We start from the raw sequence: 26,030 nt of genomic DNA, 5'->3' as shown, positions 1-26,030 counted from the left end.
CTTACATCTGTAAACCTCAGTAATTTTGAAAGATGCACAGAAAAAAAATGCTTTCGCTTGAGTACTGGTCTTTTTATCTGATTAGGGTGAATGTGGGCATATACACTCTACTAAAATACATGGGGATGAGTTCTGTGTGTATTTAATCTGACTCTGGTATAACTAAAAAAACGCACTTAGTGCAACATGGTATTCATCTGATATGCATAACCTTGTATGGCAAAGGAGCAAGAAATGACTGGATAGAGCAAAAACACAGAGACAAAGTAAAGATGATGTCTGGATGCCTACGTTAAGCTGTATGACACACTAGGTTACACAGTGCACTGTCGTGCTTGTTATGAATGCCTGAATGCATAAGTAGGAAAAAAAAAAATATATATATATATATATATATATATATATATATATATATATATATATATATATATAGGATCACTACATAATTTCAACCTTTTGGAATACCGAATACCAAAATCTCGAGATTATGTAGCCGAAACTCCTAAATACCGAAAGACCAGAAGCAGGAAATTCAAAATCCCGATGTACGATGATATTGAAGTAGTGCTTCTGGTGTTGCAGTTTGTTGATGGATAGGTGGAATTCAAGTATCAATGTGTAAGTGTGTTGGTTAGGGGCTCTAGTGTGTGTTAGTGTGTGTTGTGACTGTGATGTGTGTGTGTGTGTGTGTGTGTGTGTGTGTGTGTGTGTGTGTGTGTGTGTGTGTGTGTGTGTGACTGTAAAATGTGTGGGTGTGAGTTTCCTTTGTGTGTCTGTTTGTGTGATCTTGGAGTTAATATATTTAAGTAGGGGGGGTGTGGGGAGCAGGAAGGCTTTGCCCCCCTGCTTATCTGTAGTGTAGGATTATATGTTTGATTGTGGAGGGAAGTTGTGTGTATGTGTGTGCTGTATGTGTGTTGTACGTTCGGGATTTTGAATTTCGCGCTTCTGGTCTTTTGGCATTTAGGGGTTTCAGATGTATAGTCTCGAGATTTTGAAATTCGATATTTCAAGATTTTTTGAGATTATGTAGTGATCCCATATATATATATATATATATATATATATATATATATATATATATATATATATATATATAAATCAGCTTGAATGTCAGAAACTAGAGAGCTCTAATCAGAAAGATCATTGGTGTGCAGTATTGCATGTTACCATGGATACAGATGCAAGTTCATAAAATGAACTTCTTTAAATAGATTTGTTAAAAAATGAGAATTAAGTTCTTGATATTAGACCTTACTTTTCCTTATAGCGTATACTTTGATATATTGTGGAGTACAAGATATATGTTTTGGAGTAATTGTCATCACATATTTAATGCACATGCAACATTAGAAAACGCAGCTTTCATGTGATCAAAAGTTAGCATTAAATGTTATTTAGTCCATGACTACATGGTATGTTTTACTCTGGATTTACTCCTTGTCATGTTGTCTGTAAGTAAATAACACCTGAAATGCAGCAGCATGTTGTCTGCGACTATTGACTGAAGGCAGTCAAAGTTCTCTGTAAATAAATAAATAAAAACCCAAGCTGCAGTAGCATGTTGTCTGTACCCATTGGCTAACAGCCATCACAGTTCTCTGTAAATAAATAAATAAAACCTGAGCTGCAGTAGCATGTTGTCTGTGCCCATTGGCCAACAGCTGTTCTTCATGTTTGTGCTCAGTACATCTGAAGTAACGTTTATTTAGATGCTGATCTAGATGCTTAGGATTCAGATAGAGTAGATAAGTGAGCTGTTTTACTGACAACAGCAAAGTAAACACAAGCTTCTCCTGGACTGCCAGTATCTTTGTTGTCCATTAGCTCTGTTTTAAGTAAGTTTATATAAAAACAGTGTTATCAAAAACCGGCACTTGATGTTCAGTGTTAGAGAACTGGATTCATTCTCAAAACTTATCCCTGGGCATAACCCCATGCTAACTGATCTGGCACGTATAGTATATAAAAAGGTCTGATTAGTCAGATGAGCACTTACTGCTTCCGGGTTACCATGCCATCCTACTGGGCTGTCTTCTCCAGCTAGTGTCTGATTTACTCTTTGTTATTATAGAAGTCAATACCTACTGAAAGAGCTGAATCATTGTCATGGTCAGATAAGCCCCTGGGCATAGTAATGGATCAAGCCCCCCCCACCCCCACCCCCCCATGGCAGCCATTCCAGTGCCCCATTTCTTGGCTGTTTCTCCCCGTTTACCGTAAACATGGCTCAAACCTGTCAGTGTACATACTGTTTTTTTCTTTACTTCTACAATAATTAGAGATATTCGGATTTAATTTAAAGCTTTTATATCAAATTTTATAGTATAGACATTGATAGCCATTTGCTAAACAAAACAATACAGCCTCACAATGGCAACAGACAGCATGAACAGTAAACATCTCTGCCCTTGAAACTCACATTCGTTGAATCAGCATTGAAACCACATTCAAAGAAAACACATCTGACCATTGGAGGATCTAGTCTAACTTTGGGTTGTTTTCAAACCACAGGCTTTTCCAGGTATCTGAGCCTGTTTTCCTGCATATCCAGGTGCTGCAGCTTGGAATGGGGAGCTGGAAACATAAACATGCACATTGTAATAGTTAGCCATTTAGCTGTCTACACAGACTGAAAATATTTAGTTCTGTAGAGAAGGCTGTCATGTGTACAATCTACAATACCATGGGATAATGTGGAGAATTTACGATGATCATATATCTGTGCTATACTCCGTGCATCCATTGCATTAGATAAGGTATCAAGACCTTTACATGTTTTCTGCAGTTTGTTTCCACTTAACCACATTGCTACGTCTATGTAATTGCAGAGCCCCATTGTTTTAAATATACATTTTCCTTTAATGGTGAATATAATAGATCTGTTAGCTACTAATATATTGGTTCCTTCACAAGTGAATAGTTGAGAACTGTTCCCTGTCTTATTGAGATATACCTTTGTCACCTATTTCTTTGCTTTCTTAGAGTGTGAAGTAACAGTTGTGAACCATACCAGCCCAAAGCATAAAGTGTTGTACACATCAATTTGAACACAATGTTCTGATACACACTATCTCTGTGCCTCCCCCATTGAACTATGACTTGCTGTGAATTTAGGCTACCATAGTTAATATATTCAGTTGGGTGGGGTGTGGAGAAGGGAGTTAAGTGCCACAATGTTAATTTTCCATTTCAGTGTGTTTGAATTTGGCATAGCGCATAGTTTTGTCCTTCAAAGTAATATGGATCCAGTTTGTGCAGTGCAACTCTAAGGGCATCCCTCAAGAACAAATGTAAATCATTACTGCTTCTTTGTGTTCACCTAGAATATTCTGGGTCTATGTTTACTCATCGAAGGTTATGTTCATCGAACCTTCAATGATCGAACACAAAACAGCAAACACTCATTCATTGAACGTTCACTTCAGCGAATGTGTGAGACAGGGAAAGTAAATAGTTAGCCAACATTGCCTCGTCACACACACCACACTATTTCAAACCCACCCAGGTGGAGAGCTTTGCCCCAAACAACCCCCAATGTGGGGGGCTTTGCCCTGCACACACCCCCAGCTATATATGACAACTCTGAGACTGTACTACAGTGGGGAAAAGAGTATGGAAGTAGTTGGCCAACATATAGAAATTTGCCCTTTTCACCACTGCAGTGCAATCTCAGAGTTGGTGTACATAGTTAGGGGTGATTGTGGGGGGGGGTGCAACCCCCTACGTGGGTGGGTTTGAAGTATGCGGTGTATATGATGGGGAAATGTTGGCCAGCTAGTTACTTTCCCCATCTCACACATTCTCTGAAGTGAACGTTTAATGAGTGAACATTCACAGTTTTGTGTTCGATCATCTGAGGTTCAGTGAATGTAACCTTCGATGATTAAACATAGACCCCAGTATCCCACATCTATACTTTGAATTGCACCCCACTTGGAACCTTAAAAGAACTGTTCTACCCTTTCCACTTTCTGTGTGTCATCTTTGTCAGAAGGAAAATCCTTCTGCAGTTTTAGCTGCCAACTAAATAACATTGTAAAACTAGTAATTTTGATTTAAACACTGCATTTTTTTTGGAAGGGGTCTGTTGTTTGCATATGTTTGTGAATATGTTATTAATATAATAGCATATCTTGATGCTACCTTGAAAACGGCTGCAGCCTGTGATTACAAGGGAAAAAATTATCAGTCGCATTATGTTACTGCCTTGCGTGTTTGATTTTTCTTAACTTCTTTATTAACTAGGTAGGTAGGCTAGTTCAATGACCCTTTTCATCTTTTCTGTTGTGCATGTCTTAGCTGTAGTCTTAGTCTACCCATGTGGTTATCGGGTGGTAAGTAAATCTTGTTTGATTCCCGTTTCCTGGACTAGTTTTATTCTCTTTCTGTTTCTTGCCATGTTTGCATATACTTCCGCCTGTGGCCAGGAGCATGCAAGATGTTGTTGGAGCTGTCCACCTCTGCACTGAATCTCAGCATTAGTGCAGCTGCACATCTCTCATGAGTTTTGGACACAACTTTGCTGTGAATTATGGAGTATTAGAATCCAAGAGTGAAAGATCCCTGAGTTACGTAATACTGAAATATTCCTAATGGTAGAGTAGCACAGGTAGAAAGCAGTGACACTGGGCGTACACTGATACTGCTTTATTTATAGAATGATGCATAGAAATAGCTGTGTGGGAACATTATGAAATAGTCTTACTAGTGATACACTTTACTGTGATTTGGAGAAAATATTTATATTAGGGGCTGCTTATAGCAGCATTATACATATCAGATCTGATATTGTAGAGCTGTGGCTGCAGGAAACATAGGGCTCCATGCTGCAGGTGTCAGGATGTTTTAGCATATTGAATATTCCCATGCTGATTATTCTGTTTCGCAGCATTTATAAGTGCCTTAGGCCCTCCCCCAGTCTTCAGTTCTTTCCCACTATGAAGGTATTGATAAGGACTTTTCACAGGAACAAGATGTTCTTGCATACTTGCCCTTCACTGTTAGCTAATGTGGCTACAGAAAATAACCTGGATTAGATCCTGCACCATCCTGTATTCTTTGCACAGTACTCAAAAAAAAAAAAAATACTTGTTATACATTATGGACTTTCATAGATGTCTAAGGTTTTACATAGACAGAACAAAACCATACAAAAGGATTAACAACTATTTGAACCCCTCAACAAGGTCTATGAAGGAAATAAATCTACCAAACAGTGCATTTTAGAATGGTTATACTGTTCTAATATGAGAAGTTTGGGAAACAACTGACTGCTGCACTGCCAAAAGCTCACTCAACGTGGACAGTGCTCACACATCAAGATCTGTTTTCCTCAGTGTTTCCTTGGATAATATTTGTGCAACAGCAACTTGGTCCCCCTTGCAAAATATGCCAAGTTGGCCATGGCTTTCTGGTCCACATGTACCTTCACATTAACTAGGATCAAGTGTATATTCCAAGGAGTCCATGTGTGTCCTACAGGTAGAACTGTATGACATCAGATCCAAAAGTTATGGATAATTATTGTAACACTAAATCTCTGAGTAGCACTCCACCTGTGAGAAGTTTGTTTCCCTGCACTCTTTTTTTGTTTGCCTTTGGCTCTGTGACAGTTTTTAGAACATGCAAGAGTTGGAAAGGAAGGGAGTAATTTAGGCACAATGGGACACTGGAGGAGGGACTAAGCCTGGGGACTTTGTGTTTGCTGAGTTTCTGTGATGCATTCAGTAAAGAATCTTTTGTGCCCATCAAATGGAGCTCTCCTCATGTGTAAAGCATGACGGTCAGTGCCCTTCACTTGCTTTTCATTGTTTTGCTTTTTATTTGTTTGTTCATAATTTCTGCCATGAGTAGTGTTGTGAGTTTCTTGCTCTCTTTCAATTCCATTTCTCTCTCCATCAGCTGTTTTGCTCATACATACTTTTTCCTTTTTATGGGGCTGGAGCTGATTGCAGCACAGCTGTCTTCCAGACAGTCATCATGGGACTTTTGGCATCGATTTAGACCCTCCCCATGGCTAATGTGCACACTCACCGAAGTGGTAGCCTGCTGTGCTGTCAGTAGAGCACGCATTTATTTCTGTGCATGCTTGATGATTACGGCAGCACACAAACAAGCTGACTGGCAGAACTGTGGACCTATCACTGTGCTGAATGCTGTGATACCCAATCTGCACAGGCTGTCAGCACAGTAGTAGGCTGTACCACTGTCATCCCATGGGTGGGTGAGCTGAAGTTGGCTGTTCACACCCCCACACCTCCTCAACTGCCTTGTCCAGCATCAAAATCGTTAGACAGCAAGGTCACCTAGGTGACAGTCAGGGTCAGCTAGTGTAGTGTTCTGTGTTTTGATTTTTGTCATTATTCTTTTTGTGTTTTGCAATGTATTTTGAGCCCATAGACTATCCTGCCTACACATGCCAGTGTGATGCAGTGGGGTATTTTTGACTTGAATTCTGATACTGTTGATTGCTAATACTACTGATTTGTTAAAGTTGTTGATCTGAAAAGTTTGTCACTTTAAGCTGTTTGACTATGTAGATCAGAGATTTTATGAAAGAACATTTTCAGCATAGTTAATAGCAATGTTTTTCTTATTTTCAAGGGTTTTTTTCAGCACGAACAGCCAGCTCTGCTCTGCGTTTTATAACTGGCATTCATACATACATTGCTTTTGTCCTGTTGCTTGTGTAAAACAGAGTCAGACATACACAGTTTCTTCATGCAAATAACTTTTCCTTTCCTGGATTAAGGCAAACAGATTACCGCAGCCTCTACAGCACCTCTGATACATGCTTGCTCTTTCCTTATTGTGTGCTTGTCATGTGCTTGGAGTTGACGATTTACCACTTTTTACAAAGCAGACACCTGCTTTAGCATGTGAGACAGTGGCGAGGCTGTTGTCATGCAGAATAAGATATGGCATGCCAATACCTTCTCTCTCTAAAATAGGACACTTCCCTTTCAGACTGTCTTAGGGGAGAATATAAGGGAGAGTGAAGCTTTGTGAGCTTTGGATTTCCCCTTCATGAGTAATACTTCACTTAGTCTGTTGCTGAGAGCTCTCTGCTAGTATCCTAACACAGTTATTGGCTCCTGGTAAAATCTGTCAGCCAATCACATTGCTTTTTGTCCCTTGGCAACTCAGCATCCCTTTTTAACTGGGGAGTCTCATCAGCATCCTTAGTGTGATTTCATTGGTTACTGGTTGCACTGGAGGTGCTTTGTGTAACAGCTGGGATTTGAAGATTGTTTAGGTTCATAGATTTTATGTGAACTAGACATTTCACTGCACTATATGTACTCACTGACCTGCAGTGTTTGGACATGTTCAGACATGCTGTATCAGTGCTTCCTTTCCTTGCTTGATTCAGGTTATTTTAAGGCACTGAAAACTTCAGTATCCAATTATAAAGGTTCTGCATTCAGTAAAATGATTTTATTTGTGTGGCCAGTCAGCTAAGTCCGAATGGCTTTAGCTGTAAAAGTACATCAGCAGATTTCTGCAGTGAAAGGGAAGAACTAGTGTTTATATTTTTGCACTGAATTTATGAAAAATGACTGTCTGAAACCAGCATACTAATGTGATAGATGAAAAATGACACACTTCTATTTGCCAGTTTTCTTGTGTAGGTCTGTGTGAGTGTGTGTGTGTGTGTGTGTGTGTGTGTGTGTGTGTGTGTGTGTGTGTGTGTGTAAGTTTACTAACAGATGTTGCACGTTTAAAAACTGGGGGCAGATCTCAGAGCAGTGAATACTTGTTTTGTATTGACTACAGGTCTAAAAAATGTGTTGCTTGTTGTAGCTTTCACAAGACCCTGAAGGGTTACTGAGTGCAGCACAGTGTGAGATGATGTCATATCTTGTTCAATCTTCCTTGTCAAAAAGAAGGAAAATTAAGATTACAAGAATGCCTTAATAGTGAGATGTTAGTGATACTGTCATACCAGTTTGGGTTGTAATTTCCTAATCTGTAACCAGGAGCATGACATGCTAAGAAAGAAGTCTCAGTACAGAAAGTCTTTATGTCCTATTTTATGTCAATAAGGTTAGAAATAGGAACATGGGCACTGTTTGTTTAGTCATTCCTTCATTTTTCTATACCTGCATTACACTATTCATTATTCTTGGTAGGGGAGCTGGTGTTTGAGGAAAATTAAGCTAAAACAAACACATTGGAGCACATTATTTCACTGTGAGCTGGTTCTGCTGTAGGTAGGTTTATATTAACGACACTAGATGGCGTTTGGTATCCTTGCTAGGCTACTCCTGCTGGAGTTGTTATTTATAAACTCCCTGCTCTAGAAGTTAGAGCTCAGTCTTCACAACAGTTCTTAAAGAAATTGAGAATTATTTTTCTTCTAACTAGCAGAAGTTTGCAGGAAGTGAAGTGGCAAAGGAGCTATCTGAGGTTATATTCAAGGGTCTCAACATGGCTATGGGTGTGAAACGTTTTTTTAATTAGATTCACTGAGGCATATAGCTAGGTGATGGGTGAATGATGGGTAAGTGGGAATATATGGGGAAAGTAATGCAGAAAATAAAGAATGCTGTGCAGACAACATAAATACAGGTAAAGAAAAGGTAAGTATCAGCCTGGCATGCAGTGCAGGTGGATAGGTAAAATGGAGTAATGCGATATATGAAGATGAGGATACCCTTGTAATCCATTTAGCAGTACATGGCACACACTGTGAATGGACTGACTAAAAACAGCTTTGAGACCCACACATGCACACACTATTGTGTGTGAACATGCTCTGTCAGTGTATGCTGTCTAAACTAACTTTGTTTTAATTAGCATGCCATAGAAATGAGATCAGCTGTGTAGGCTTTGATTGTGATTTGGGATTCTTAAGGGGAGGGGGCAAGGTTTGAAGTATTTTTTGTTTGACAAAAACGCTTACTGAATCTGTATGTGAGAGGAGCTTGCACTGACACCCAGACGTATTGGTACACAAGTCTTGGAACACTAAACTAAGTACTGTCAAAGAGCAGACAGAGGGTCGGTGTTTTATTTATTGTGATCTTTATTTCCTTTTCCTGTCCTGTTAGTTCATGTTCATGTCTGTACCAGCTGGGTAAGTTGTGCTGGAGAAGTCTTAACGAAGCTGCATGAAACCGATCAACTCAAGTCTTCAGCACTCTTTGATAAGAGAGAGGAATGTTGCTTCTGGTATAAACGCTCATTGCATTATAAATGCATTCAAAAACATCTAGTATCTTGAAAACATGTGAGAAATCTGGAGATATTAATAGACTCAGAATAGTAAAAGGCAGTCCAAACTGCAGGAGGTTTATGTGAGACAGAGAAAGTGAAGTGCGCTGTGCTATGAATTTATAGCATATGAACTTGGTAAGTGTGATATCAGTGGCACTGTCCCTTTTCACGATGTTCTTAAAAAGCTCATTGGGGTGCATTACTGCCTCACGTTAGTTGGGTCTCTCATTTGGTTCTTAGATGAGGTGCCTTCTTTGCAGAGTCTGCATTTTCTGCTTGTGTCCACATCAGTTTCCACTAGGTGATTTGTTTTCCTTTTACATCCTAAAAATGTTCTGTAAGCGAACTGAAGGTCCCTCAGTTTATCCATAAGAGAGCTTGCTCTGTGTGTAGTGCGTGTGGGTGTGTTTGTGTGTGTGAGTGTGGCTCCATGCATCTTACAATGGGTGTGAACGTGTATGTCCATGCATCTCGCAAGGGGTGTGTGTGTGTGTGTGTGTGTGTGTCCAGGCATCTTGAAATGGGTGTGTGGGTACGTATCCAGGATGTGTATGTGGGTGCACGCATCCTGCGATGGTCTGGTTTCCTGCCCAGGATAGCTTTCTATGTGTTGTGCCTATTAGGTTTTGGAACATGCTCTAGTTTCCTCATGGCCATGAACCTAATGGAATGAGTAAAGGTACCCATTACAGTGAGGAGCACAAGGTCATGTCTTTGTTATTACTTCACATGCCCAGAGACATTATAGTTTCTTATTTTGTTTTTATTATTAGGCAGTAAATAAGTTGAGTGAGTAGTTGCCCTTGTTTGTGCATTCATAGCTGTAGTCCTCTGTGCAGGAGGTAAGTTGGTGAAGTTGCAGTTGGGTGAATGGAGGAGGTCTGGGTCCTGTTGAGTAAAAAAGGATTGAGCCTTCCTAGTGTTTTTTTAATGTTCCAGTCGTATATTAAATGTACAAGGTCATTATGAAGTTACTGCTTTAAAACATTCAGTGTTGATAGGTGATCCTGTCACTTAACATGGATTTTATTTGAAAAACAGTAGCTGCTGATTTGTAAGGTGGGTGAATCAGTTTAGTTCTTGCTTGATAGTAAAATGCAGTAACAGCTTTACAAAGATCCAGAGGTTGCACCGTTTTTTTTTTTTTTTTCTAAACAGCTAAAGGTAAATTAAGGTAAACTTCAGTGCAGATTTAGTTTTGATGACCTCTCATGTGATAGAAAGTTTTTCCGCTTGATAAACTTGAGTTTCTCAACTCCAGTCTCAGTACTGCGGTTATAGCAGTTTGCTGTACATCTGTGGGAATTGTTCTTTTATTTCCTGTTGACAACTGCAGAGTCCTGTCCCAGGGAGGCATTACCGTATGGCATATCCTGTCCCATAGTCCCCTGGGCTTTATGCCAGTAGGCTTTGTGGCAAGAGGAACTTGACATCTTATATGTAGTCCTAATAGTTGTAGCCAATATTTTGAGTCACAATGTAAAGTGACAGTAGCAGCCACTGACTGTAACAGTAGCATACAATCTATGGTTTAATCCACCCTGTTAGATAACGAATGTAGGACTGTAACCTTTCACTTCTGTATTTACTTTTTAGAAGACGGACAAGTGAGATGAAGTAAAAATATTTAATCTTGCCTTAAAATCTACATGTGTACAAACGTGTTCTATACATGCACACTCTTTCTGTATTTAACTTCACATGCAGAGTAAATAAAACAAACAGCAGCTAAAATCAAAGCAGAACATGTTTATTGATACAAAGAGTTGGCACTTTCATCCCACAACTTTTTATACTTCTAATTCGTCTGGAAAGCACTAACTCCTTGTATCAGTAAAAGTGTTCCATTCTCATTTTATCCGTTTTTTTGTTTTAGTGTGTTTTTAAAATGGCTGATTTCTTTTAGACCAGGTTTGTTGTTAGATACACAAGCAAATTTTGTGTGTGTGTGTGTGTGTGTGTGTGTGTGTGTGTGTGTGTGTGTGTGTGTGTGTGTGTGTGAGTGCCCTCTGTGTTCATGTATATTTGCATTTAATTTATATCCTAAACTGTAAAACCAACAAATCTTAACATAATCCTCATTACAGTACTAAAATATGCCAAGGATTGAACTTAAACGATTAACAAACATAGGAAAATATAGTAATAGAATATGTACTGGACCAGTTTGTGTGTTATCTGAAGTACTGTCTTACACTGATGGCATAAGGTCTTTGTGTTGTGACTCATGGGCTTGTCATACGTTGTAACATGTGTTCTCTAAAACCTGAAACACAGGGTATTTCATATGTCACACCAAACTCCCAAGTGTTGTGTGTGTGTGTGCTTGCATGCGTCTGTATTTTTTGAAGACACTGGGCCCAGATGTAACTCAAATATAGCTTTTACTGAGTTCACAAGTTGCCTTTTTCTAGGTTACAAAGCAAATTTTAACAAAAAAGTGTATATTTATTTATGTATGAGCTTACACACACACACACACACACACACACACACACACACACACACACACACACACACACACACACACCTCTGATTTCTGTCTCTCTCACACACACACACACCTCTGATTTCTGTCTCTCTCTCTCTCTATATATATATATATATATATATATATATATATATATATCTATATATATATATAAAATTATATGTATATGAGCACACACATATAGCTTAACGTCTTTGTAACATCACTTTTTTTTATAAAACTCTGTGTTCTTTTTACAGGAAAAATCTGTTATTTAAAGCACTATTGTGCAACTATTATTATGACTGTCATTCTTTAGCCTTCACCATTTTTGTTAATATCATAAAACTTCTATTGTTTTCAGTTTCCCTCATTGAATATAGTCATTAAAAAAAGAAAACTTGCACAGGTGATTCATTTAAAAACGTGTGTGTGTGTGTGTGTGTGTGTGCGTGTGTGTGCGTGTGTGTGTGTGCATTTTTAAGAGGGTAACTTTAGTGGGCATAAGTGTCCATTTTCAGGTGCAACCCAAGAGCACTGCCTGGTTCCAGTGACTTCTCCAGAGTCACACAGTTTGTATCACACAGTTTGTAAGTGGAAGCGGAAGAAATCGAGTCCAGGACGAGAAGATGAAGGTCATTATCTTTCTTGGCAAGAAAGTATTCCTGTTTTGTTCTTTGCATGTCACCTTGCAGTATGTCTTTTTTTCCACAGAATTTTGCCCTTGACAGGGAATGAACAGGAGTTGTGTAACTGTTCCTGAACTGCTTACAGAAGTGTTTTGTGCCTATGGAATGTATTTAACTGCCATATTTTTTTGTTCAGAGATGTTAGTTTGTTTCCTTTTTGTCAGGATAATTACAGCATGACTACTCAAAGCTTGGTACCTTGATATCTTCCTCTATGTTTTGGTTTTTAATTTTGTTTATCTCTGCATGCATATATGTATGTAATTCTTTCTTTCTTATTTTTTTTTTTTAATGGGACGTTTCAGTAAGCACTACTGTTAAAAGTTACTTGCATCTGGTCCCAGGCTAGGTTTTAATAGTAGAAGTATTACACTTCTTTCCATTAGTATTATTATTTATTATTATTATTTTATTATTATTATTATTATTATCATTGTATAGTGGCTGGGGTTCCCTCACATTTGATTTATACATCCTACGTAGATACTTCAGTTGGCTTTCATATTTTCCTGGAGTGATTTCTAGAAAAAAAAAGTGATGGATAAAAGGCTGTTCTTTTTAACAGTTTATTACTAATTTGTTTAGAAATGCCACAGGAAGATGCTGTGAGGGAGCAGGCCGATCATGCAAATCACGCAGTGCGTAGCAGAAGCCCCTTGCAGGAGCTGAGACGAGAAGAGGAAGTACAGCGGGAAAGAGAACTTGGTGCTCACCTCAGGCGCATTGGTGACGAGATTTACACACTTTACCTACAGCGGGTATGTTCTCTTGCTAAAAATACTTATCCTGTTTTACAAAGCACTAAGTAAAATGCATGGAAAATACACTGCATTTACAAATTCCAAGCCTGACACTCTTTTTGATATGTGTTTTACTATAAATCTGCTACTGTGTTGCATGTAGCTGCATGTGTATGTTTGCCTATACAGACTCTTTGCTCTCTCTCACACACACACACACACACACACACACACAGGTGTGTGTGTGTGTGTGTGTGTGTGTGTGTGTGTGTGTGTGTGTGTGTGTGTGTTCTCTTTCTCTGCTCAGGATAGTAACCATGTTGATTGTCAGTTTTACATGGGTGAAGTGAAAATGTTAGTTTTCTTCTCAGTACTGCAGCAGTCCATGCTGTGTGCTTTTAGCTTTCTTTCTCCTTGCTGTGCATGCATTGTAGACATTTGTTTGTAACATGCACTGTATTTTCCTATCTTTTACAGTTATGTAGACGTTTGCTTGCCTGCTGTGTGCTATGTGACTAAACAAAAAAAACAAACAAGCAAACAAAACTATATGTATAAATATGTATTTATCAGTGTTCATAGGTTCATGCTAGGCAGTTGTTCCAGTAAACTGTTAGAAGCTTATGCACTTCAAATCCCACTGTTTGATCCTTTTATCTGTCAATGACTGGAAACATATCCTGTGACTGAATTTATGGATCCCCATCCAGTCATCCATGTTTGTTTTTAAGTAAAGATAGGGAGCTGCTTTGTTTATGTGCAGTGGAAGTTCATTCCAGAGGCAGGGAATCCTTTTGGAGAGGTATCACCAATAAGTTTTGTTAATACCATATGTAGGTCTAGGCCCTTAGAGCAGGTTTCTATGCTAATTTTTTTTTTTCAAAGATGTAAGAAATCATGCAGGACTGTTTCTTTCATAGCTCAAAAGGCAGGGTTGGGAGGGTGGCCTAATGGTTAAGGTGTTTGCCTTACACACACAAGGTGTGGGGTTTGAGTCTCACAAGGGATAACTGGCTAGGCTTAAAATGGCTCACAAGGGCAGTTAACTTAGTACTAATCTATGAACCTACTAATCTATAATCTATGAATACCTCAAGAATGCACATTTTTGCTTTTAAAATTTTGCCGTTGAGCAGTGCCAATTTGATAGAAGTCTGAGAATTTGAGTTGGAAGGTCTAGATGACCGACTTTGTTTAAAAAAGGCACTATTAAGTAGAAAACGTCTTAGCCCAAACGCAGAAAGCCTCAAGGTGAAGTAAACCACTTATGAAAATTAATACTTTCAGATGAAATTAACCTTTATTATCATAGTACATTTACTGTTCTGTATTATTTTAATTACACAGCTGTTATAGGAGACAAGATGCACAGCTGCTGTTAAAAACAAGAATGAAGTGCATTTATAATAGAAGTCAGACCCGTCCACTGTATGATGTAAAGTAAAAATATTCATAAACGAAATCACATGAGATGGCTAGACATGCTAGCCCATTTCAAAAGGGACTGACCTGAAGGCTGTCCATGTCACCACCCAGATAAAATCATGATGTGTCAGCTCCTTATTGTCCTTGTCACTTGTCTGTAAGTTGACAGAATATTTATTTTATGCCCATTGTACAATCCTTGATCATGTTTTACAAATCTTGCATCCCGCTTAAAAGTGTTTTTGTACGGTGTATATGTTAGATATTCAAAGATGTCTAGAGTTGCAGAATTATACTGTCGAAGCCTGATTTTTAAAAGCGGTGTAGAAGAGTGCATGTAGAAATTTTATTTTTAAAGAGACAAAGGCACATTACATAATGACATAAAATCTTAACCTGTTTACCCATATCTGACAACGGGTTAAGGTGCTTACCATCACTGACAATGCAGGCAGGACCATTGACAATTGCATCCAAAGCTCACACACACACACACACACACACACACACACACACACACACACACACACACACACACACACACACACACACACTGACTCCCCCTAGAATGACTCTCGTAGTCAGTTGTTAGTGACTCATTCTTTATGCGAATTGTGGCATCATTCTTGAAGCCATGATGATTGTCTAAATTAGCTTGTTGCCAGCCTTGGTTACATGCACTGAGAACTCATCTGTGCTCTATTACCCATACTTTGTGTTGCAGGAAAAACAGGGAAGGTTTTACCCGAGTTAGGTTTCTTGAAATAGAAGAACACAGAAAGGTGTTCACTGCTTTCTGTGTAGTGCTGGCCTCCTTGGCTCTGCATCATGCAGCAAGTCAGGTCCCAGATGAAAAAAAGAGAGCAAAGCCAAGGCAATACTTCTAAATTTAAAGCGCAAGTTCAAATACTTCACCAATTACTAGCACCTTCTTCTCGATGATGCAGTTCTACAATTTAATCCCACTTCTCATAATATTCTAGACTGTATAGCAACTGTATGAAAACAGAATTAAAACAACATACTCACCTTTTTCTCTAAAGACACCCTCACTCTCATGAAAAATGGGGGCAAATATTGGAAACAATGGCTAAAAACTAAGTCTGCAACATCCCTCCAAAAATGTAAAGAACTTTGTAACCTCTCAAAGAAACAAATAAATAGACAAGAAAAAATTCTGTTATAATGCTCAATTTATCCATAATTCCAACAAAAAAAATCCTGGCACTCCATCAATAAAATTCTGCACTTTGGTGAACCTATCATTCCCAACCCCTACCCTAACAATACTCGCCATGAAACTGCCATCTTACTTAATAATCACTTCTTTAAATCAATCCAAAAACTAATCCAACCATATCAAAATCAACACTTCTGTCATACAACTCATGTTGCAAACAAGACCACCCCCTTCTCTCTCAAACGTCTCTCCACTACAAGTCCCTTCTACTAAAACTAAAACCATGCTCACAGTCTACTGACAACCTCCCTGCTGTCTTTCTTAAACTTGCAGCCCACTCTATAGCCTTCCCCGTCTCAATCCTAGTAAACAGATCTATCCAAGAATCCACTGTTCTCAATACCTGGAAATCTTTCTGTACCGTACCTCTACACAAAGGAAAAATAATTGAATGGTGGGGCTTAATCTTGGGGCTCAAACCTCATAGTTTGCTCCCCCTAACATAGGGATGCAGTATATCCCAACTGTTTTGTAGTCTAGAAACATTCTAACATTCTTTTGGCTATTCCCTGACAGAAATGAAATGTTGCTACTTCTTCTGTCGCTTTAAATGGAAAGATGTTCTTCGTGTTTCACTGTTGCAGTCATCACATTTGGGTTATCCCTGCCAGGGTAGCCCTAGGCCGGCCCCGATACCAGAGACTTAGTATTTCTGCGTCGGTTGCTGTCGCTTGAGGACTGACGTCAGGTCGTCAGTAATATAAAGTAAGGCAGCCGACGCCATTACATCAGTCTTTCTTGCAGTGGAGCCTGAAGCAGAAGCAGTTCGCACGGGTGCCAGTCAGCCGCTACCTGAGTTTTCGTCTACCGAATTGAAGTTAAAGTCTTCTGAAGCTAAGTACCCCATTGCGGATCCTTTTTTCTTGCACTAACCAATGTCAGAAAAAGTTAATAATTGTCTCGCCTGTGGAAAGCAAATAGCACACAGAGACTTTCACTCTTACTGCGTCACTTGTTTAGGCCCAGACCACGATGACCCCCTTTGTCGCTTCTGTGCTTTGTTCAATGCCAGAACTATCCTTCGTTGGGCCCTTATTGTAGCCAGATATTTTCACTTACAATCCTTGAATTCCAATATGGCTTTGGTAGGCCATCTGACAGCAGATCTTCTGAAAAAACGTAAAGATAAAGACAGAGACAGACCGCACGGGTCCAAACCTACCGATGACGCATCTGTTAAGCTAGTCGTTAGTTCTCTGGTACTCAGTGAGGAGCTTTCCTAGCTCCTGATGCCTGATTCTGTTGATTCGCAGGCCACTACTGAGACCCTTTTGGAGTCCGGTATGCCACAAAACTCTTTTTCGACTAAGGATCCTGCGGTCATCTCTACCTTGGATGGGTCCGGAGCCGCAGAGCAGGTACCGGCTTCCGAGGAAGTCCTTCATACTACCGAATCTCAACACAAACCAGTGTCTTCCTCCACGACTACCGTTCGTTCAAAAACGACCAAGTTTCTTAGGTCCAGGATATGATCCACACCCAAGAAACCGACAACCCACTCTCAGGCGCCTGCTACCTTGCCTCAGTCTCAAATGCTTAAAATGGCAGATGACCTTATCATGCTGATCAGGGGAAGCCAAGCTACTCCCTCCAAAAGGAAAAGAGATCTGTCCCCTGTAGTTTTGTCCGAACAAGAGTAAGATGAATCTGATGCATCTGAATATGAAGACATGCAACCCCTCTCCACTTATGAGGATTCTGATGCAGAGGATTCCATTCCTTCAGCCTCTCCCCCAGAGGATTTTTCCTTTGGGGAAACCCTGCATACTTTAAGGGAGCATTTCCAATAGGAGAGTCAGGACTACCCTCAGTCTAAAAAGAGACTCAGGAACTCCTAGATCTTCCACAACACAGACCCTTGGCCATCCCCCCCAGTCCTGGATGTTGCAGAGGATGTTTTCCTCAAATCCAGCTTGACTTCTGATGCCCTTCCTCCAGCTCCCAGAAAACCAGACATGTACTACAGAGTCCCTGACTCATACAACTATCTTTTTAAAAGTCTTACAGCTGACCCTGAGGTCATTTCTCAAGGGCCAAAGGGGATTAAAGCAACCTCTGCTAAGAATCCCACCCCCTCAGACAGGGATTCCCGAGCATTGGACAAATGGGGTAAAAAAGTATACACCTCAGCTACTCTTGCTATCAGGGCACTAAATTGTCAGTTCCATGTGCTGACATTTCAGCAACATACCTTGGAACTCCTTAACAAAAAATGTCTTCCTTTCCTGCTTGGGCAGAATCTAAAGATTTACAAGAATTAATGCATTCTGCAAGTCAAGTAACTAAACACACCTTGCACTGTGGTTTTGACGCCCTAGAAGCTTCTTGCAGGGCAGCAGTCACTGGATCTGTCATTAGAAGGCATGCATGACATAAGGAACAGCCCCTGCCAGACCATGTCAAATCTAAATTGTTGGATGCCCCCTCGCACAAAGATAACTTATTTGGCACTAAGGCAGAAGAGGTGTTAAAAAAGATGAAAGAAAAAGCAAAATCTGTGTAAACAGTTAAGGATTTCCTGCAGGTCCAGCCTCCTAGGTTCAGCAGGCATTGTCCCTCCAAACACTGGTCCTTTCCTGTTCCCAGTAAACCAGCCCAGCCTAAGCCCCATGGAAACAGACCCCCCGCCCCCAGACAGCAGCTACAGGGAATGCAGAGATCTAAGCAGTGGACTACCTCCACTTCAAAACCAGGGGGTTCTAAGCCACCCCCTTATGGTAAGAACTCACAAATGACTCACCTCCACCACCCCATCCCTCTGTCCTCCTTCACTTACCCCTAGGAGGAAAACTCCTTTGACTCAAGCACCTGGGCCACCATTACCAAGGACCACTGGATTCTGAACATTGTGTTTCAGGGATACAAATTTTCCTTCCACACCCTTCCAACCCCAGAAGGGTTCCCAGATCTACCACCAAATCAGTGGGCAGAGGCTCAAAAGCAAATCCTTTCCCTGTTCTCTATGAGGGCAGTAGAGCACTTTCCTGCAGTACAGATAGGCCAAGGTTTGTACTCCAGACTATTTCTGTTACCCAGAAAAGAGGGCACCTTGTGCCCCATCCTCGATCTAGCCATTCTAAACAACTTCCTGGTGATCCCAAAATTAAAAGTGCTCACCCTCCAGCAGCTGCTACCCATGCTGTCCAAGGACGCTTGACTTGCCACCCTAGATCTAAAAGCGGTCTACCTCCACATTCCTATCAGGGAATCATACAGGAAATATCTCTGCTTCAGAGTAGGATCTCAACACTTTCAGTTCTCTGCGCTTCCCTTTGGCTTATCTACTGCTCCCAGAGTTTTCACAAAATGTCTGGCTCAGGCCATTGCCTTTTGCAGACAAAGGAATATCCAGATGTATCTATACTTTGGACGACTGCCTAATTCAGACAGACAGCCAGGAAAAGCTACTCAAGCATCTGGCCTTTGTAAAGGCCCTCCTAACCTCTCTAGGGTACACAATCAACAAAAAGAAATCCAAGCAGGTGCCTACCCAAAGGATAATCTTCCTGGGAGCAAGTCTGGACACAGCATCTCAGATGGCATACCTTACACCAGAGAAACAAATTTTCCTGACAACCTACTTCTCTCAACTAGCCACCAGGCCCCAGCTAACTGCATTGAAGATCCTGCAAGCTCTGGGGTTTATGGCATCTTGCATACTACTCATTCCATATGCCAGACTGCATATGAGGAAACTTCAGTGGTACCTAAAGAGCCTTTGGTGTCAGCACTCTCAAGGCCTGAAAACTCTTCTACCCATAATTCCTTGCCTCAGAAAAGATTTTCTTTGGTGGGCAACAGCATGCTCCCTCAACAAGAGACTGCTTTTCTTTCCACACACACCCCCGCCTAGACCCTCACCACAGACGCATCAGGCTATGCTTGGGGTGCACACCTGGACGGCAGGTGCATACAGGGCCAATGAAGCCCACAGCAAATCCCTCTGCACATCAGTCAAAAAGAGATGATGGCTGTGAAGCGAGCCTTGATAGCTTTCAAGCCCCTTCTCTCTCCAGGGGCTCTCCTAATCAAAACAGACAACACTACTGTGATGTGGTACATCAACAAGCCGGGAGGGACTCATTCCTACCCTCTATGGAGGCTGGCCATAACCCTTTGGCTTACAGCTTCTGCCATGCAACTACACCTGTTAGCACAATTCCTACCAGGTTCTCTCAACTCTCTGGCAGACCAATTAAGCAGAAATCTTCTGGACCCACACAAGTGAGAACTCAGCCGAAGTACCTTCACCCTAATAACTCAGAATTGGGGAACCCCGAAGGTCGACCTCTTTGCCTCCCACACCAACCATCAGCTCAACAAATTCTGCACCAGGGAGCATCACTGCATAGCTTTAGAAAGTGTATTGATTTCTACTCTTCTTCAAGCTAGAGTAACAGCTAGAGACATTATTAAATAGTCTGCTTTGTTTTATTCCGATCTGATGAGGTCCATGCAACCTTAACATTGGAAAAAAAAATAAAACAAGACAGAAATATTAGAAGAGAGCCTAGGATGCTGTTTGCTCTTTTACACCGTTTTTTTCTTTTCCATGTTACTGATTTAATACAAATGAAAGACAGCAGTGCATAAAGGGCAGTGAGATCATAATGGCTGATTAGGAAGTGATGATAAGAATGTGTTTGTTGGAACGGTTAAAAAGGTACTGTCATCACTCTTTAAAAGGCCTGTTATTTTTTTCTTTGCAAGTGTAGGAAGCAGAGTTTGCAGCTGGACGGTGACTGCAAAACTGTGGGTATATGTAGTTATATTTTACAGAAAAACATCCTAATCAAGTACAAAATAGTCTGTTTTTGTAGCTTTTGTACAGCCTCCTGTTTTCTTTCGCTAGTGGTATTACTTCAAGAACAGTGTTTTGTTTTTATCTGTTATAATTACTTTACTGAGCTGTAACAAAAAAAACTTATGTCTTCTCTACCTCTGCCTGTTTCTTGTGAAATCTGGATGACTTCATTTTGTGTGTATGTGTGTGCATGCTTTAATTAGTCTGTTTAACTGGTAATTTCGACTAGAGTGAGGTTGGGAAAGTGGAACCCTGGTATGTAGGATGTGTTTCATTTCCAGAGGAGGGTTCTGTAAAGGAAATAGGTTAGTTGTGTACCTGACTACCTTTTTAGCTGCCTACATGCACACTAGGCCCATTTCTTCTTTGCAGTGGAAGTAGCTCAGTCCAGCACAGAAGAAATTGATAAACTGATGCACAGTGGTATTACTTTAAACACTGCCTAGTGCTTCCACAGTCCTTAAGCTGGCAGTATTTAGGAGTATATGCTGATATATTGGAAGCAGACTCCGAGGTACTTTTATAAAGTGTACATGATCTGTTGCACATCACTCACTGCCTGAACTGCTGCTTTTGGTCTTTACTGTCTCTTGGCACACAGTCAGCCCATCTGACTACACAGGATGGAGGTGAACGGGTGCATCCTTTATGTTGGCTAAAAGCCTATCCAGAGTCTGAACGAGCCAGTGCCTGAAAAAAAAACTTTGTTAAAAAAACATACTTCTTACATATTACAGAACCACAACAGCCAAAGCTATTTGAGAATCACCTTACATTTGATTTATATATGATAAAAAAAAAATTATAGCACGATGTATACAGTGGAGTGTGTGAGTGTGTGTATATGTGTGGTAGAAGAAAGAACACCTGTCGTTCTGAGGATCTGTTTAGTTCTAGTTGTCATGTTTTAGAACCTCTGTGAAGAAGTACCTTTGGCAGTTGTCTGAGACAGTTTATAGAAAATAGCTAAAGGTTTGTGGTGAAATACCTATGGCAATTGTCTGAGACAGTTTATTGAAAATTGACAACGTTTTGTGGTGACCTTCAAAACTGATAATCGTGATATTGACAAATGTTCTTTTTCAGTTGTTTTGTACTATCTTTAGATCAATGCCTTTCTGTGACACATAAGTTTATTGACAAATGTGGAAAATTTTGAATGCCGCCACCACCGCATAGAAATGCGCTGAAGTCTGATAAACCACTAAGGATACATTATAACACTTCCGTCCAGTTGTTCCTGATAAGGGGAAGCATATACGCTTTCTGAGAAGATTGTATTTATTTTATTTTTTTTTTGTTTTACATTTGATTACTGGGAAAGTCCTACTGGACAAAAATCCTTTTTCGGCGGAGGTCTGGGGAGAAAAGCTCCACATTTAATATGTAGCAGTGATTATAATTACAAGGTTTACATATACATGACTTGACATTTGCATTGAACATACGAAATTAGATACAAATACATTCATGTAAATATTCTTATTAATAGCATTGTTGCGTAGTCTAGTACCATTAAAGAGTTATTAAGTCTAGAAGATTATGGTTGTTTGTTCCTTTTTAGAAGGGTCTGGTAGGCAAATTATAAAGCTGCAGAAAAGCAACAATAGAACTTTATCCTTTTTTTTAACTGGAACAATATGAGAAGGGAGAATGGGATTCTTTATTTTAGGAAGCAGATAGTATGGAATGAGAAGTGTCTATGGTTAGTTTGCTGGCAACGTTTTTTGATAAAACAATACAAAGAGAGGAGGGGAGTGAGGGAATGTTGTTTTACTGAAAAAAAAATCCCCACACATTAAATGCAGGCTTATTGTTTGGTCTCTTTAGATTTACTCAAGAGATTTGTTATCTTTTGTTAAACTTTTCTGTTTTAGCAAAAGTAGTAAAAAGGCTCATATTTGTATATAATATAGTATAATACAATGTAATATAATATAACATAACATAATAATTTTGATCTTTGCATGGAAGTGGTAGTTGGCATATTCATAAAGTGATCGAAATAAATGGTTTGGTTCTACGTTTCCAGTCAAGATATTAAAACTTGACAGAGACAATGTATTAAGTTACGGTCAGGACTATAATGTTTATGGTTCTTATTTACAAGTGAGCAAGGCAGTAGTAGTTCCTGTTAAGAGAGATGATAACTTTAACAAGTTATCGACAGGCTCATGATACTAGTGTTTAATGAACAAGGCATCAGTAATTAGTACATTTTGTTCTGAAGGTTGATAGTAACAAAGGAAAACCAAAACTGCCCTCTGGTGGAAAGACATCAGCCTGGATTTCATTATATCTGTTACACTACAGAGTATTCCAAAAAAAGGCCACGTTGTATATCCAGATGCTGTTCTGAAAGCTGCAAGGTTAGATATGATAAATTGTAAACAGGCTCATGAGTTCTATTGTTTACGGGCCGGATTAAATAAGGCCTACACTAAGTGTACACCATTTTGAACGAGTAGACAACAGAAGCATAACTCTGACCTTCTTCCTCCTTATTTTAGTTTTTGTACTGATTTTCTTGCAACTTTAATTATCGAGGGGGATTCATAAAGGTTACCAATGAGTAGGCTACATCTACACTTAGTCTAATCTTTCTGAGGGAATAGACAGCACAAAAAAATGTGGAAGGGATGGTCTTGAATACAGATCATGTACACTTAGTGTAGGCATTCATAATCTGGCCCCACACATTTTGTCCCAGATGTTCAGCATACATACATACTGTACATATAATCAAATTTCAAGAATGTTCAGTTCTGCCAGGATGGTGTCTTCATACAGTGCCTAAAGTACTGGCTGTAGTGTTAGAGATATGCAACGATAAATGCAAGGATCATGATTTAGGTCCTGTAGATGTCTTGTTGATACCTTAACCATGGAATATTGAAAACAGGAAAAAAAAATATCATTAGGCATTCATTAAGTTAAAGCCAGGCTTATAACTTCAGCACTTTTAGTAAATGTAGACGAGATGTTTTGACAATATCTGTGCTGTTCCTACTTTATAAATGGCAGTACTGTCATTGTCCACTTGCTTAGAGTTAGTTTATGTAATTGCATTTTAGCGTGGACGCCTACAGTGCAGTGGTACAGTTCTGGAGACAGGGTCTTATAGATAACATTGTGCCCCCACACTGCAGCATTTATTAAATACCTATAGAACAGTACAAACCAGCAAACTCATTTCACTAGAGTTATAAGCTAATACAGTGGCACCCACTCTCTTCCTAAGAAGTAAAGCTATGAATTAAGTTCTGTATTTCTCAAAGAGTGAAGCTAGCCTAGCTGGGGAGGCCCGCATTTCCAAGTAAAGATCATATTTCTTTTGAAGCATGGCTGAAAGAACTGGATAACCTTTTAACTAATCACGCAAAGTGCCATACTTAAAATTCCCATTAGAGGAACCAACAGGAAGACACAATGCAAATACGACTAATTGGTGGCTAAATTACAACTTCTAAATACTGGAAATATATTCTAAGAAAAATCATACTGTCTGACTCATTGAAATAAAAAAAAAAAAAAACAAAAAGAAAAATGACATTTTAGTAGCAGAAATAACTTAATCATTTTCTAATATTTTCCCATAAATATCCAACATGCCAGCTATGACCTCAAACCTTTACATAACTCTTGTCCAAACATTTCCTCTTGGATTTGGTTGGCAAACTTAGATTTTTAGGTAGAACTGTACACTGACAGTTGTACAGTTCATGAAGTGGGATGAAGGACGTTTCTTGAGATCTCAGTATATTTACAGATACAAGAATGTGAGCGGTGTGTGTGGGCTTGATGTCTGAAAAAATACTTTGTTTTTGTATCATATGTTTTTTCAGATTCTCAGTCTCTGATATTCCCAGAGTGAATTTTTTATGGTACAGTCTTTAACTGCAGCTCTTTAAGAAATGCATTTAGGGAAGTTTGATCAATTTAGACATAGTCTTTCTATTACCTGTGATTCCCCATCTTGTGAGTTGTTCAGAAATCATTTATTTTTATTTGCTTGACATTTGTTAACCAGGAAAGTCTGCCTGGACAAGTAGTCGTTTCAGGAGAAGCCTGGGGAGAAAAGCTTGACATGATAGTTAATACATAAAACTTTATGCAGAGTAGTAAAAGTACAGTATATGTAGTACTACAAGATAAGTTACAAAAACATTGGATATGTATATATATATATATATATATATATATATATATATATATATATAGAGAGAGAGAGAGAGAGAGACTTATTTACATACAGAACAATATATATGGAAAGGAAATTATTTGCTTCTTGGTCTAAGAAAAGAAGAACTAATACAATGTGGTTTGTTGATAGTATAGCCTGGTTAAGCAGATAATAAAGAAGGATGGCGTAGGGAGGAGAGTTTAAAGTTTGTAATGATTAATGAGTTGCTGTTGAAGTGTTGGGAGAAATATGATAAATAGGAAACAGTGTAGAAATGAGAAAGGGTTTGGGAGAATGGAATAGTAAGGGTAGTGTGCGATACGAGTAAGGGGAAGAGAGGAAAGGTAGAGTGGGATGGGGAGAAGTTAAGTTAGCATACTTACTTAGTGAGAGAGGTAGTGGGTGTGAGAAAGGGAGGGGGCAGATTCATTGCAGAATTATGTCACTTTTAGATCATGAAACATTATCAAACAAAATTGCTCCGTGACCGTTCATAGTTCATGAGATGGAGACATAAAGCCAGTGTATTGAAGATGTGGAATGAAAACAGTAATGTGTAAGAGTCAACAAAATTAAGAAGGAAATTGAGAGGTTTTTCCTTACAAGTAGCAACAACAAACTTGGGCACCCTAAATGTAAAATACAATGTATGAAACACAGTACTGCACTAAAAATGAATGCAGAGACCATAAGTGGACTTTTCATTGTGAGCATCATAAAGATATAATGAACCTTCTAGGATAAGAAGGTCGTCTGCCTGTGACATTGGCCATCACAGCTCCTGTGGGAGTTATGTCGTTTCCCTGTAATTCCATATCTGTCAGGCACTGTGGCTTATTTATGCAGAACTTGTGTAAACAATATAGGTTCATAGGTACATAGGTGTGTACTAGGCTAATGGCCCTGGAGCCTTTAAAAGCCTAGCCCATAGGATTACCCTGGCTTCGTACCACCTGACCTTAGTTCCTAGTGCCTCTTTCGAGTAGACCCACTGGAGTGATCCCATGGTGAATTTTCTATTTCCCATCCACTCATCAAGAGCTCTCTTGAAGAAGGCCAGTGAGGTGTTCTGCTTGACATGCATGGGAAGTCTATTCTAGAGCATGGGCAGTGTCTGGATTATGAACCTGTCCCAGCATGTTCTGTTTGTGGTAATGAGGTTGAGGTCTCTGGAGCGTGCGGTGTGGAGGGATTGGGATTTCTTTAGATGTAGCATTTCTAACAGAGCTAGGTCAGACATGGCTTTGCAAGTCAAGC

At 39.6% G+C, this 26,030-nt stretch overlaps 1 protein-coding gene across 1 annotated transcript in view; it reads left to right on the top strand.

Moving 5' to 3' along the window:
• The window catches only part of BBC3 (BCL2 binding component 3), an 82,997-nt gene that overhangs the window by 16,112 nt on the left and 40,855 nt on the right, over window positions 1–26,030 (top strand). The window contains exon 3 of the mRNA XM_044090549.1: window positions 12,967–13,139. Within this exon, the coding sequence (XP_043946484.1) occupies window positions 12,967–13,139 (173 nt within the window). The remainder of the gene's footprint in view (window positions 1–12,966; window positions 13,140–26,030) is intronic.

The sequence above is a fragment of the Protopterus annectens genome, chromosome 1.part0 (genome assembly GCF_019279795.1).
Source record: "Protopterus annectens isolate FY-2018-M chromosome 1.part0, PAN1.0, whole genome shotgun sequence".
Lineage (NCBI taxonomy): Eukaryota > Metazoa > Chordata > Ceratodontiformes > Protopteridae > Protopterus > Protopterus annectens.
This window is presented reverse-complemented; position numbering and strand designations above follow the sequence as displayed.